Source organism: Balaenoptera acutorostrata, chromosome 7 (assembly GCF_949987535.1).
Source record: "Balaenoptera acutorostrata chromosome 7, mBalAcu1.1, whole genome shotgun sequence".
Lineage (NCBI taxonomy): Eukaryota > Metazoa > Chordata > Mammalia > Artiodactyla > Balaenopteridae > Balaenoptera > Balaenoptera acutorostrata.
This window is the reverse complement of record NC_080070.1, coordinates 50,198,581-50,213,885: the sequence shown is the minus strand read 5'-3', so window position 1 is coordinate 50,213,885 and position 15,305 is coordinate 50,198,581. Positions and strand designations below refer to the sequence as shown.

General features: G+C 38.3%; 1 protein-coding gene across 3 annotated transcripts in view; it reads right to left on the bottom strand.

Moving 5' to 3' along the window:
* HIBADH (3-hydroxyisobutyrate dehydrogenase) overlaps positions 1-15,305 on the bottom strand; it is a 107,311-nt gene that overhangs the window by 14,062 nt on the left and 77,944 nt on the right. For all 3 annotated transcript variants that reach the window (XM_057550505.1, XM_007171527.3, XM_007171526.3), the window contains exon 5: positions 1,283-1,416. In XM_057550505.1, the coding sequence (XP_057406488.1) occupies positions 1,283-1,416 (134 nt within the window). The remainder of the gene's footprint in view (positions 1-1,282; positions 1,417-15,305) is intronic.

Sequence of the window (15,305 nt, the reverse complement as noted above, 5' to 3'; positions counted from 1 at the left end):
CTCCTTCAGGAATGAGGCTGACATTCTAACTGGGGAAACAGGAGTAACACACCAAATGAAAAGGCAGTGAACAAGCAAACACAACTAAGTGGTAAACTGTATGGTAGAAACTGTAAGACAGAGACAGTAGGAGTTCAGAGAAACCAGATCACTGAGGGCAGGTGCAGAGAGGAAGCAGAACCTGAAACCATCTCTCAGAAGGCCAGGCAGGATTTAAATAGGCGAGAGAGGGAAAGAAGGAAAGCAGGGAAAAAAATAAATACACAAGGGCATGAGTTATTCCTGAGAACAGTAAGAAAATGGACTCAAGTGCAGTGGTTTTAAGGAATGAGGAGAAGTTTGATAGTTAAGACTGGGTCAAGAGCTACGGAAGCTAGTGTCCAGATTTGACGTGGTAGGAAATAGGGATCTATGCAAAGTGTCAGAAATGGGAAACCTATGATGATACAAGCATCTTGATGGAGTTGGTTTTGGTTACAATGTTGGCAAAGTGGTAAACCTGGTATCCAGAGATCTACTAGGCCCTGTGAGCAGTAAACAAGGTGTGAGATGATGAAAGACTGAACCAGGTAATGCGTGGAATGAACAAGATAGCCAACAATGAGAGCCACTGAAGCAAAAATCAATAGAACCTGGAGACTGACTGGACAAGGGAATGGAGACAACAGATATATCTAAGATCATACCAAAGTCCTGAATAAGATAAAGCTGGTACCAGTGACCAGGACAAAGCATGAAGAGGAGTGAGTGATAGTGTGTGTGTTGGGTGGGAGGGGGACAACCAGTTTGATTTCAGAGTTCATTGTAGTCATTCACCTCTACCTGATTAGAGAATCGATGTAACACATTTCTTAATGAAAATGATCTGGTTTTTTAAGGAAAAGATTAAAGTGCATAGGTTACTTCTACCCGACAGTACTACAAATAGAGCTGTGGCGAGCAGTTACAAAATTAGAGGGAAGATAACAGCAAATCAGATAACACGAGCACTTCATATAGAAGCCGTTTTAAGGATAATTTCTGTGGTCACTGGGATAAATATGTCAAAGTCTGAAATGATGGAACTTTTGATGTCTTTTTAAATTATTGGCTTATCTCTGCTTACTTCCAACAGGAATGATGGAAAACTAACTCATTTCAAATTAATTTAAGAAAATCTGAGCAAACAAAGAATCCATAGATTGAACAGAGTAAGGAGGAATCAAATTGTGGTCAGAAAAGAAAAATGAACATTAGCTGATTCTACATCATCAAGTCAGTGTCACTGCTGTGCAAACATTACCTGCCCAGTCCCGACGGCTCCACAATGCACCACATTGGAGCCCATGCACCCCAGAAGCTCTTGGGCAGCAGCAAATTCTTCTTCGACTCCTCCCACCATAAACGTGAGGTTCCCAGACCGAGCAGCTCCCACACCTGAATAGTTTGGGGGGTAAAGGGATAGAAGAAGAGGGATACATTTCTTCAAGTGTTTAAGTATATTATAAAATTAGAGAAAATCCTCAAACCAAATGAAAACACCTTGCCTCCAAGTTATATTTATATCAGGCATAAGCCTCTCTTGGAATATTTTAATTGTCAAGTATCATGCAGGTTACTTATAAGCCAAAGGGGACATACAGATTCAGTCAAACTCTGCATTCATCTCAAATATTTTGGCACGATCATGGAGTACCATGGGGATTTAAAATGTGAATTTTATTATTCCCATGCATCTCTTATTCTCTTGAGAAACCTATTCAGTAATAGAAAGTATATGAAAAAGATGACCTGTGCCCTGACCAGCATGGGAGCAGCCAGAGGGGTCAGCTGCCCGAGTCTGGATCTGGGGTCTGTGGCTCACTCGCTCGCTCTCTGCACACTATGTACAGATGAGATCTACAAAGAGAGGGACTTGTCTCTTTCTCCCATAAACAAGTAGGCATTTCAGATGGAAAGATTCTTTGTAGGTAAAGAAAGATTCTTTGTAGGTAAAGATTCTTTAAGGTAAAGAAAACAGTTGCTTAGCTTGACTGATTATTCTGATGTGCACTTTCTAATATTATTTGATTTTTCTTTTCCCTCCTGCTATAAAGGCATGCATAGCTTGAAGATTTTGTGGGGTCAGTTCCAGACCACCCCCATAAGGTGAATACTGCAATAAGGTGAGAGTCACATGCATATTGTAGTCTATTACATGGGCAATAGCATTATGTCTATAAAAACAATGTACACACCTTAATTTAAAAATTCTTTACTGCTAAAAATGCTAAGCATCATCTGACACCTCAAGGTTACCACAATATTTGTCTTTTTAAAATAAATTATTGAAGTATAGTTGATTTACAATGTCATGTTAATTTCCGCTATATAGCAAAGTGATTCAGTTATACATAAATACATTCTTTTTAAAATTCTTTTCCATTATGGTTTATCACAGGATATTAAATATAGTTCCCTGTGCTATACAGTAGGACCTTGTTGTTTATCCATTCTATATACAATATAATGGAAAAACCCAATATTTGTGAAGAGCAATAAAATGAGGTATGCCTGTACACCTTTTGGGCAATTCATTCTTAGTGATATGTCAGGAAGAAGAAATAAACTTTAACATTGGTTTGGCCACTCCTTAGCAAAGGTTTGATGTATGTTCACTAACGGAAATGATTGGAGAAGCAACTTCTACTTCAGCACAGAAAATATGGCCTAGACTTGTCTTAAAAAGGAAGTGGGGGGTAACTTCACTCATCTAAATTTTTATTAACTATAAAACAAAACCGAGAGCATTATTACTACTTTTAGCATTAGAGAAATCTTCATTCATAATTTTCAAGTTAGGTTTTGTTGTTCACAACCAGGAAAGTATGTGGAAGAGCTATATAAGTACAATTTTTGCCTTTACAACTTATTTCTAGTACAGCTAGGAATAAAGAAACCATAATTGTACTATGTATCAAACCTAGCCATTCGAATACAGACAGCTGCAAGTAATGGCCTACTTTTGAATTTAATTTATTCAATGAAATACTCAGTTTTTAATACATAAAAAGCCAAATGAGGAGATCCTTATTTCATTCAAATTGTGAATATTTTGCTACTACCAAACCAAGTAGGCTTTCTATTTTACAGTTCATGCTATTTTTAACTAATTATTAAAAGCAAAAGAAGTCAGCATTATGTTAGCCAAACAGTGTTGGTAGAGGAAGTGCCCACATGCTATGAAAGCCTGAGATGCTTACATATGGTTAAATCACATTATTTCACAATATTTTCAGACACTGTGGAACTGATTATGTACAAAAACCCAATTATAAGAAATGCTTTTAATTAACTCATCTGTGTCATTTGAACATTCTGATAATGTTGACGTTTAAGTGACTGTCATTTCGTTAGTTTCTAATTTACTTCACCAAGATGGTGGGATCATTAATGTTTTACAATTATTTTTGCTCAATTTCTATGGCCATTTTAATTCGAACCACATAACCAACCTTACTCTAAATCCTGTTGCTCTGACCTGGAGAAATTACGTAGACGACGTAAGTCAAAGCTTACAAACAAATCCAGCACTATCCATCATAGGTCAATAGCTTTGTATCTAGATTACAGGCTGCTAAATAGCTTCAGAGAGTCATTTACTAAAGGAAAATTAATGCTGACAATGGTTCTCAGCTGGTTAATCTTTTGACAGGTGTACCTTCTCACGTGTTCAAACATGTACTTCAAAAAGAAGAAATACGTTACTTAAGAGAAGACCACAAAAGAAAGAATAATTCATCTTTGAATTCAGAAGTCTGTGGTATTTCCACTCCTTCCTCCTCTCATTATGGTGGTGTAATTATTTCCAACTTTATCATAATCTACATTCAAATGTAAGGGTCTGACTCAACTGGGTAATTCTAAAGTTTTGGCATTCCCTGGGACCAAATTCTAACTTTCCATGCATATTCAACCATATGACACTATCAAGGCTAGTCCCATTGCAAAGGCAAAATTAAGACCTAAGTTATCCCAAAATAAATGCAACAATTTTGAGTTTTGAAATAACATATAGAAAACTAGAACTCTAAAGCTGTGTAAGACATCTCATGGATTTCAGAAGACACTGTATATAAATATTTTGATGTCTATGAATAAGAAACAATAAATTACATTGCCATGCCATTTTAATTCAGGTCCACTCCCCAAAATAGGAAAATATGGAATATATAATTAGGCAGCTGAAAGAATATTGGGAAAAGTATTTATTTTACCTTATATTTTAGTAATTGTACATACAAAACCAAAATTATGTCCTGTGCTTAATTTTATTACAGCATTTATACACCTTATTAAATTAAAATCTTTGACTTTCTTACCCAATTCCTCTGTGACACCATAAAGCACTCACAAGGTGAGCACTGGGTCGTGTTTATGTCAGCATTCCCTTATCTGTCTCAGTGCGTGATACATTCAATAAACAGTTGTTCAGTAAATTAATTTATGAGCATGGAACAAACAGTAAAGGATCTGGAGATGAAATATCTGGTCTTGGGATGTGCTGGCTATGTTATTTGTTATTATAAACAAATTATATTATAAACAAATTACATAACTTCTCTGAGTTTCGGTGTATAAAATAGGAAAAGCATTAATAACTTCTTCATAGAGTGGCTGTGACTATATGATGCTGTAAAATATAAAATGCTATTTAAATGTAAGGCCTTACTACTTTATAACCTGAATCTGCAAAGTGGGAGTTTTATCCTCACCTATATAATGCCTTGAGTCCTTTCCTATTTGGTTACCTAAGCCACTGTCTTTTCTAGGATAATTTCAGCCTCTCTGGCTAAACACTGGCTGGCTTGAGCCAATCCTATAAATAATGGAAGCAGGCTGGTCCAGATTAAGAAATACGGGACTTCCCTGGTGGCACAGTGGTTAAGAATCTGCCTGCCAATGAAGGGGACATGGGTTCTAGCCCTGGTCCGGAAGGATCCCACATGCCGCGGAGCAACTAAGCCCATGCACCACAACTACTGAGCCTGCGCTCTAGAGCCCATGAGCCACATCTACTGAGCTCGCATGCCATAACTACTGAAGCTCACATGCCTAGAACCTGTGCTCCGGAACAAGAGAAGCCACTGTAATGAGAAGCCCGTGCACCGCAACAAAGAGTAGCCCCCGCTCAACACAACTAGAGAAAGCCTGAGCGCAGCAGTGAAGACCCAATGCAGCCAAAAATAAATAAATAAATCTTTTTTAAAAAAAGAAATACTAAAGTGGTCCATAGCCAGTGATATTAAGATTGCAGTGAAGACCTCTTGTAAAACCTTTCAAAAGCATCATAGCGTGGGAAAATGACAAGAATGCTGCATTTGTTTGGTTTTATTCATTCAGCAAAATTAATCTACTAAGAATCAAGCCCATGGTAAGCCCTAGGGTTATAGATGAATAACATATGTCCCTGATCCTTAAGTTACACATCTGTGATCCAGCCCCTTCTCTCCTTAGCCATCACTACCACCTGGGCTGAGCCATCACCATCTCTCACCTGAATTACTGCAATAGCCTCCTACCTGATCTCCCTTTAGCTCTTGCCTCCAAAGTCTATTCTCCATACAGCAGCCAGAGGGATCCTTTTAAAATACAGCTGACCCTTGAACGATGCAGGGGTGAGGGGCACTGACCCCCCCGCACAGGTGAAAATCTGAGTCTATTTATGGTCAGCCCTCTGCAGCTGCAGATTCAACCATGGATCGTGTAGTACAGTAATATTTACTATTGAAAAAAATCTGCACATAAGTGGATCTCCTGTTGTTCAAGGGTCAACTGTATAAATCTAGTTCATGTTCCTTCCCTACTCTCCAGACTCCAAAGTGTCCCATCACTCTCATATAAAATCCAAAGTCTTACAAAGCGGTACACGATGTGGCCCTTGGCTACCCCTCCGATCTCATTTCATACCACTCTCTTCATTGCTCTCTGCTTTCCAGCCACCCTGGCCTCCTTGCTGTTTCTGAAACAGGTCAAGTAAGTTCCCATCTCAAAGCCTTGCACTTGCTATTCCTTCTGCCTGGAATGTTCTTCTGCTAGATATTTATGACTTGTTTCCTTTATTTCATTCAGGTTTCTTCTCAGAATTCACCTCTTTAGAGAGGCCTTCCCTGACCCCTCAACCTAACAATCTAAAATGGCATCCTGCCACTCTCTATCCCCTCTTCCTGATTTAGTTTTATTCACAGCATTGATTACCACCTGTTTATATTAACACCTCTATTTATTTGTTTCTGGTCTGTACTCCCTACATGAAAATTAGCTCCATGAGAGCAGCGACTCTGGCTTATTCACCCCATATTCCCAGTGTCAGGTACGTAAGAGATGCTCAGTAAATACAGTATGCATTCCAAGAGAGAAGAGGAGGCAATGGTGAAGGGAAGAGCAAAGAAATGAGTGACTGCAGTATGTGCGAGGTCCGCTCTCCTAGAGACACGAACAAAGCATTTGTCGTTCTAGCAAGTTTTTTCACCTATAAAGTGAGATGATTAGACAAGATTATCACTGAGCTACTTTTAACCTTTTGAAATTCTGTAATTTGGGATTCTCAAGTTCACATACATACACTTTCCCACATCATATTAATAAACAAAACTGCAGCATGTTTCATTTTATGCAAATAATATATATAAAAAGTTCCAGATTAGAGAAAAGAGATAGAAAATGAATTTTCTCATATAACGATGGTAATTAAATCTGACAAGCCTAAAGACTTGTGGTTGCCTTTAATGTTTTATCTAACACTTTCCTGTGATGATGTCTCCTGTGTTTCTCTCCCACGACCCTAGAATCAGAAAAACTGAACTCATTTGTACAGACAAATGAAAAGGCAAATGTCTAAACCATTCAAAATGGGTGGCGGACTACCCTGCTTTTAAAGTGATAGACATCTATCACTTCTCTTGGTAGCAGTTTGATTTCAATCAACCTTACAGTGGAGAAGCACTTTAAATCTAATCCAAGTCTCTAAGTCTCTCCTCCCCTTTATAGAAAAGATATCACAGGGAGGGGCTTCCCTGGTGGCGCAGTGGTTGAGAGTCTGCCTGCTAGTGCAGGGGACACGGGTTCGAGCCCTGGTCTGGGAGGATCCCACGTGCCGCGGAGCAGCTGGGCCCGTGAGCCACAATTGCTGAGCCTGCGCGTCTGGAGCCTGTGCCCCGCAACGGGAGGGGCCGCGATGGAGAGAGGCCCGCGCACTGCGATGAAGAGCGGTCCCCACACCGCAATGAAGAGTGGTCCCCGCTTGCCGCAACTGGAGAAAGCCCTCGCACGAACCGAAGACCCAACACAGCAAAAATAAATAAATAAATAAAGGATAGTCTTCTAATTTAAAAAAAAAAAAAAAAAAAAAAAAAAAAAAAAAAAAAAAGATATCACAGGGAGCCTCCATTATCTAAACTACCTTCCTTCTTTCTTTCCTGCCACTCCTACTAATAGTTGACATAAAAAATGTGACCATTCAAAATCCATTCCTCAGTGGTTCTCAACCCTGAGAATGACAAAGAAACAGTCCTTGACCTCAAGGAGGTTGACAACTAGTGTTTGTGGTGGTGGCAGTGTGTGGGTGTGTGGGTGTGTGTGTATGGAGATGGGAAAAGAGATAAGGAAAACACACAAATATGATGAATAATAAAAGACTGTTAATGCATGCTACAGGAGAGGTATACACATAGTTGTAAGGAGGTTCAAAGAAGAAAATAGCAGCAGCAAGTATCTATTCAGTGCCTTTAACAACCTGCTAGATCTTTGTGCTAGGTACAATGATTCAGGGGATAAGCATATTTTCTAAATCAAAAATTAGGACCTGTTTTCTGGTATTAGGAGACTATCTGAAATACAACTACTCCAGAAAGTCCAAAATGTAAGGTCATGATAGGTATAAAACATAGTCTTTGCCCTCAAAAAGTCTAACATATAATTAGGAAAAAGAGACATATACTCAGAAATAAATGCCAAAAGGTAGTGTCGTATACCAAGTGTCAGGTGGATGAGGACAATCACCACCATATCTCGATTCCCCCTTTCCTTCTATTTTTCAAACTCTATCATCAAAAGAATAATGATTCTCAGAAAGAGAAAGGGTGAAGAAGCAAATAAGAAATTGTTCTCAGACAGTAATGGTCTTCCTGTTAACTGTCGGTAGGTTTGTGAAAACTTTGATAAGAATACAGGTATTATGAATCCACTTGTAAATTGTGTTCACAGCAGTTTCAAATAACATGAGCTGAGCAAATAATTTTGTCTATTTATACAGACACTGAGTTCTGCCTGTTATCTAAATGTACATAATACCCTACCTCTCTTTACAACAGATTTGAGTTTGCTTACTAGAACAAAACAATCAGAAAACTGAAAATCAGAATTAAGAACAAATACCAAAATGAAACCATAAGATTTCACAATGAATTTCAAATACAGATCTCAGTTTTTTGGCAAAGCCTATTTGGGAGAGAAATAAAGCAGTCTCAAGGAAAACGTAACTTATCCTTGAACTAAATTACATGCTTAAAATATTATTTGGAACTTTATGCAGGAGACAGTAAATGAAGTAATGGACAACGTTCTTCATATTTTTACATCAAAAGCAGTGATAATGTTTTCAAGTTAAACTGAGCTAAAACTCAGTTCCCACTTTACATCATTTTCTAGCTAATCTTAGCCTTGTACCTGTAATATAAGTCAATATTAATATTAATAATCTCATTCTAATATTTATGTTTTTCCTAATCTTTGGCATTTTTATTTGACAGAAGAACCAAAACAGGCTTAAGTCTTAAGTTATGCATTAACATGACCGTAACCAGCTGCTGAAGACATTATTCATTATTCCTCACCATTTCTATATAGTCTCACAGTTTCTATTTTTTCCATTAAGTAAAAGTTATTTTTTCTGAACTATTTAAATGTTTATGTTTCGGCAAAAAAGAGAACTACATAATTCACTGTATCTTCCCCCCTTTTCTTGAGTTGCAGGAAGCAATAACTTTCTCTTCTTTTTCCTTAAATGGTTTCTGATATTTTCATTTTTAATATTGTTCTCAATGAACTCCAACCACTTCTCTGGTTTCCTCATCTACCCCCTGCAACAAAACCCACTATGCAATACATACTGGAAACCCTTTACAGTGGCTGTCATGTGCAATGACTTTTCATGCATCCATGCCTTTCCTGGGCTGTTCCCTTGTAAGAAATTCCCTTCCCCTTCTTCTTTGCCTAACTCCTGCTTATCTTTCAAGACTCAACTCACGTCAACTCTGAGAAGCAGTGCATGACCATGACCCCCTTCTTCTATTCTTATAACATTCCTAGTGATATCTCTAATAAAGCACTGATACTAATCAATGATTTTTCTGGTGTCTTGATAAGATCCTTATAGGCATGAGCTGTTTGAATCTTAGCATCCAGCATGTGTCTGATAAACATTCATTGTCTTCTTAGGAGGTAGGCAGAGAAGAAATCAATGATTAATAAAATGACCAAGAATAGTAAGACAATGTTTTCTAGCTTATCAAAAAAGCTCAACTTTGGAGCAACATGATTCTCCACATGTGATAATGGCATTTTCACTTATTGCTGAATAAACATGCATGAGCATAAGTGCACATGTATGGAGACATTATCATGAAGACTTAAAAAATGAACTTGTGATCTGAGTTAAGTGACCTGGAGTGAAGGTCACACCACTTGGACCAGTTACAACACCTCTCAATCTTGGTTGCTCCATCTGAAAATGGTGATATAAAAACACTTGCCACACTTAATTTGAAGCTCAAATGAAAGAATACATTGGAAAGATACTTTACACAGTTATTACCCTGGTGTTATAAAAAACTTAAATATAATAAAAAGTAGATCTACTCAGCTTGAACATGTCGAAGTCTTTAGCCTAGCAGTAGCAAAGAACCGAAATATGGAATTTAGCCTTACTGAGAAGCTGAACCAAGGGTTTTGACAGAAAAACTATTATGCAAGTGCAGGTAACTTAGAATAATCATTTATAAGTCACAAATAAGGAGATCATTTTCGATCCTATGACTCTTGAAAGAAGTCTTCAAATCCAGAGAAGGAAGAGATGGAAATCTGAAAAGTACAATCGAGTTAGATCTGTCTTTAATACTGTAAAATTCCTGCCACCAAAGCACTCTCATTGATATATAGCAAAACGTAGTAAATCACTTAATTTACTCAAAAGAACTTAAATGTTTTAACCAGTCTGCCATCAAAAGAGATCAAGAAGAGGGCCAATGGGACTTGGGCTGCAATGTGAGCCGTCTTTAAAATGCAATTGTTCTAATCATTTTCTACAGATGCAGCCTCACAAGGGGCTGCTGTCACAGGGACCATTTACGACTTGTTATGGTGTCTCTATTGTTTACCAGCGACATTCGCTGAAAAAGGCGACAGCTGGGACAGAAAGCTGCTACTCAACGAACAATATAATCCCGTGAAAGTCATCAACAAATTTAAGGGTGTTAATTAACTTTACACTTTATCATGTTCAATTAGTTGTCCTTTCTAGAAAAGATTGCCGTGCACAATCAGTTTACAGCGTGCCATGTTTGATTTGTAAGTGATCACTGTTTCTGTTTCAGAGTCCATGTCAGATGTTCTCTTGGGTTTTGGTGACACAGATGAATGGCTCTGCACATGTTAGGGGGTGATCTGGTTTAACATAAGCCAGCATAACATAACCCCTTGTTAACACTATTTCTGGCATTATCCAAGCTGGAAACAGAAAAGCAAAAACGTTCACTGCACTATTCTGGAGCCAGATAAACAAAGTTCAGTTAGTTTTTCCTGAAATAAACATGGACACAAATACATGGAGAAATAATCAATTTTTCATCATTATTTTTCAAAATAAGACTTTTCTTTCGGGGGCATGTTTGAGATCATTTCCTCTCAGCAAGATCTCGAAGCTCTGCTGCATTATGCACAAAGCACCACTGTATCCTCAGCCTTTACATAATGCAGATAGCCTTTTCCATGGCAGGTGAACAAATGCTAGGGATGTGTTGTTAAGTACTAGCTGGTGTTAAATTCTAGAATGTGACTTTTAAATCCAGACGCTCTATTTTATAAGTGTGGGAAATCTGCAAGGGAGTATATTAATCTATGAATGCAATGTGTTTTTCTCTTACCTTTAATACACCTGTTCCTACTTGCTAATAGCATAAGGAAAAGTTCATGATGCAGTGACAATATATTCAGTACTGCATTTTAATGAAAGTCACTGCAGTTCCTCTGAACTGATAAATAGAGCTTTGTATCAAAATATTTCATAAGTCACTGATTCAGTGAACAAAACCCAAATCTGAGGTTTGGCAAAAGGTGTCCATCTATAAGAAAACAGAAGCAACGGACATGCATCTATCTCCTTAAAAAGAAACAAAACACCCATCTACATAGGATGTTGAAACATCTTCATAAAGCTGCACTTTGCTCTTTCAGGCTAGCTGTTTCCCACATAATACAAATTAAATGCATACACATAAACTACAGCTGGTTAGCTAGTTATAGCACACACAAGGACAAAGCTGAACTTCTTCAAAATAGAAAAGTTGTTAACTCTGAAAGCTAATAATGTCCTAAGTTAAATATTAAAGAAGGAAATTATAGGCTCTATCTGAAACAGCTGAAACCACAATACACAGCAGCAGAAAACATTAGTTTTCTGCAGAAGATCTGCAGGGAGAAGGGACGTGGTCGATAGATCCTTAAATTGGAAGCAATAGCCATTCTTCTATCCCAAGTTGGCAGCTGCTACATTTGCAGACCTGGTTCATTATTTACCCATAATGACCATCAAGCTGCAGTCAAAGTCAGATCACAACAACTGTCAGCAGCTCTTTTAATTAGCCTTGTTTGAATTCAGATAAATATCACAATAGACCTGCTTATGCTGAAAGAGCAACAGAATGTTCCGCATGGAGCTGGGCTGGTTTGAGAAGTACCAGCGCAGAAAAGAAGCCATCAGAGTGGGGTTTTTAAAGGGTGGGGTAAATCAGAGAATGAAACGGTTTGCTTTTATTTTGAAAATCACTTTAAAAACCAATTCTCTGACATCCACCCCAGATCAAGATGGTACATAACATTGGATTTGCTATGAAACTCTAGCCTCCTAAAAGCTACATATCTGGAGCCCAAGGAGAAAGTTAATGATGTCTTGGGAGAATGTAATTTTTAAAACTCCATCTTGCAGATAATGTATCTTTCAGCTGTAAAAAAATCATTTTTAAAAGCCAAATAAGAAATCTGGTATTAAACAGCTTGCAGCCTTTACGTCCTTCTATTTTACTTTCTTTACCAGTTGCATAATTTGCAACATTTTTCTGTGATAGGAGTCAGATACTTCCCTGTACATTTTCTATACATTCCTTGCTTTCAACATTAACAATCACAAAGTAGAGCAAGGCTAATAAACCAAATTGAGTAATCCAGTCACTGCCATATTCCACAAACCTCTGGGGTTCCCCTCCATCTCCAGTTTGTTTGAGAAGAACATAAGCATAATGATCATCCGCCCTCTATTTTATAGAGAACTGATTGTTCACATGAGTTCTGTTATAACTTTGGGGGAAGGTAAAAGAAGTGATGGCTGACAAAGAAGGGAGGGTAGACAATAAGGAGGAATAAGCAAAAGGCCAGGTGATAACCTGGTAGCAAATCAGAGTAAACTCAGGATAGCAAGAAACTAAAGATTATGAAGGCTGTGCTAACAAGCTACACTCAGCTAACTGGGAATTATCATCTCCAAAACCCACTGTGGAATCCCTTGAGAATCTGGACTCTGGAATTGTGGGGCAGGCATAGTTGAAGAGGTGGCACTTCCAAATGTAAGCCAGACTTAGTCCACTCTGCCATTCTTTCCAGCCCCTTAGTTATTCAGTACCCTTTTGCCACCATTTCTATGTTGCATGATATCATATTAAGAAAGGGTAATTATCAGATCTGCATGAGGATCAAGGACACATTACTGTTTATACAGAGTTTAGATCTCACTTATTATTTCCTTATTGAGTAGAGAAACAATCCTATAGGAAGTAATAAAAAATTATTATATTTGTGGTCAACTTTAAGTACTAAAACCTACAGAACAAAATTTTTACTGAATGCTGTGAGACCAAATATGTGGTAAAGGCAACTACTGAATGCTGACGATGTAAGTGGTATGAGAACTCTTCACCTGGTTTCATGAGAATGAATCATGGCAGAAAGGAATGTTTCTTGCCCCACCTTTTTTTTCCCTGAAAGTAAAGAATAAGCCATATACATCATCCTATCACAGATGACAGCCTTCTCCCTCCTCACCTCTTAATACAAACTACCTCCTGACTACACTCACAGCCAGCAGCTTCATTTTGTTCAGGATGCTGAGTACAAAGTCAACTTGTCAGTTCCAACTCTGGCTCAGTGTACTTGAACCAGGATCTATCTATTCTGTAATAATACCAAAGAAAACCTCACATCCGTTAGGATGGCAACTCTAAAACAAAACAGAAATATAACAAGCAATGGCAAGAATGTGAGAAATTAGAACCCCTATGCATTGTTGGTGGGTATGTAAAATGGTGCAGAAGTACAATGGAGTATTATTCAGCCTTAAAAAGGAAAGAAATTCTAACACATGCTACAACATGGATGAAACTTGAGGACATTGTGCTAAGTGAAATAGGCCAGTCCCCAAAAGACAAATGCTGTATGAGGTACCCAGAGTAGTCAAATTCATACAGACAGAAAGTAGATGGGCTTTCCAGGGGAGAGGGGAAGAGGGAAATAGGGAGCTACTGTTTAATGGGTACAGAGTTCCAGTTTTGCAAGATGAAAAGAGTTCTGGAGATCGATGATGGTTTAGTATTTGCAACCACTGTACGTTTAAATTAAATAAGTAAATTAATTAGAATACCAAAGAAAATTAATTTTTTAATTGGTGGCATTCTGATTCTCACATACTCCAAAAGATCAGAGTATTTCAATGAGATGCTATTAACTTCAATATAATGAATTTTACAAATCATTAATGCAGTTAGGTAGAGAAAATTGAAGACTAGAGTCTTATAACCTCCATTTAAAAAATACATAACAGTTAACGGGAAATAAGTAAGTGTACACAGTAGAGCCAAATGGCTCAAAACTAGGATCCTCTAATTTTCAATATTACGCTCATTCCACTAGGCCAAGTTGCCTCCCCAAAGAAAAATGCACAAATTCTGATGAGAGGTCAGCTAGGAGTTAAGGTGAAAAAGGAGACTGATCAAAGCACAAGGTCTAGGATCAAGAACTAGTTAAACTAAAAGCATAGGCTAAAGAGAGAAGCAAATGATTTTAAGTCCATGCAGATTGGTACTTAAATTTAAACCACAAACATGGGAGCAGGGGGAAAAATCCCAATATGTTCCACATGCCATCATACATAAAAATAACACCTAGTGGCTTGACATAGTTGGGGTGAAGGGAAGGCATGTGGAACACGAGAAAATATAAAACAAAGTGAAATGGCTTCAAGATTCAAGAGAAGGCAATAATCCCAAGATAATACTACTTGGAAACAGAGTGACGGTTGTCTGATTTGCCTAATTATGAAGCCAGATTTAGGCCAATGGGTTAGGGTTATTTAATCTTCTTCTAACCCAAAGGCATGAGACATGACGGTGCCTTTGTGTGAACTGTAAAAAGGTACCCTTCAGGGCAGATGACCCAGAAAAAGGCAGCCCCTTTGGGTGACCAAATCAGAAAAAAGGCTTTACCTTAAACAGAAGAAGGTGAGAACACCAAGTCTGGCATATGGAGAGTAAACTGAATTTCACCCCCAATTCAGGTCTCCTCAGCGGGGCACAACCTGCAGAGCGTAACACCTTGAGAAGGCACACCAGACCTATGTTCCAGCTCGTCCTGACAGGACAGTGTTATTTTGGGCAAATCAACTGCTTTGAGCCTCAGAGCCCTGTCCTATAAAATGAATCTCATCGCCAACTGTACTAATCTGTGGAAATGACAAGTTAATCACAGGTGATCCACACATCCATTCAGCATTACTGAACTCCTACTACGATCCGCAGCACTAGGCTAGGCAACTTCAAGACAGGGTTAGGGTCCCTTGGCCCCCAAATCTTCCAATCCAAAAATGCCCCATCTAACGAGCTCAGCACGTTTTGTCCTCCCAACCCTCCTCTCACACAGACCCCCAACTGGTTCTTCCTTCCGCACATCCTTTCTCAGTTAAGACATTACTACTATCCGCATACACTAGAAACCCCACGGCAACATTTCTCAAGGCCAGTTCCTCA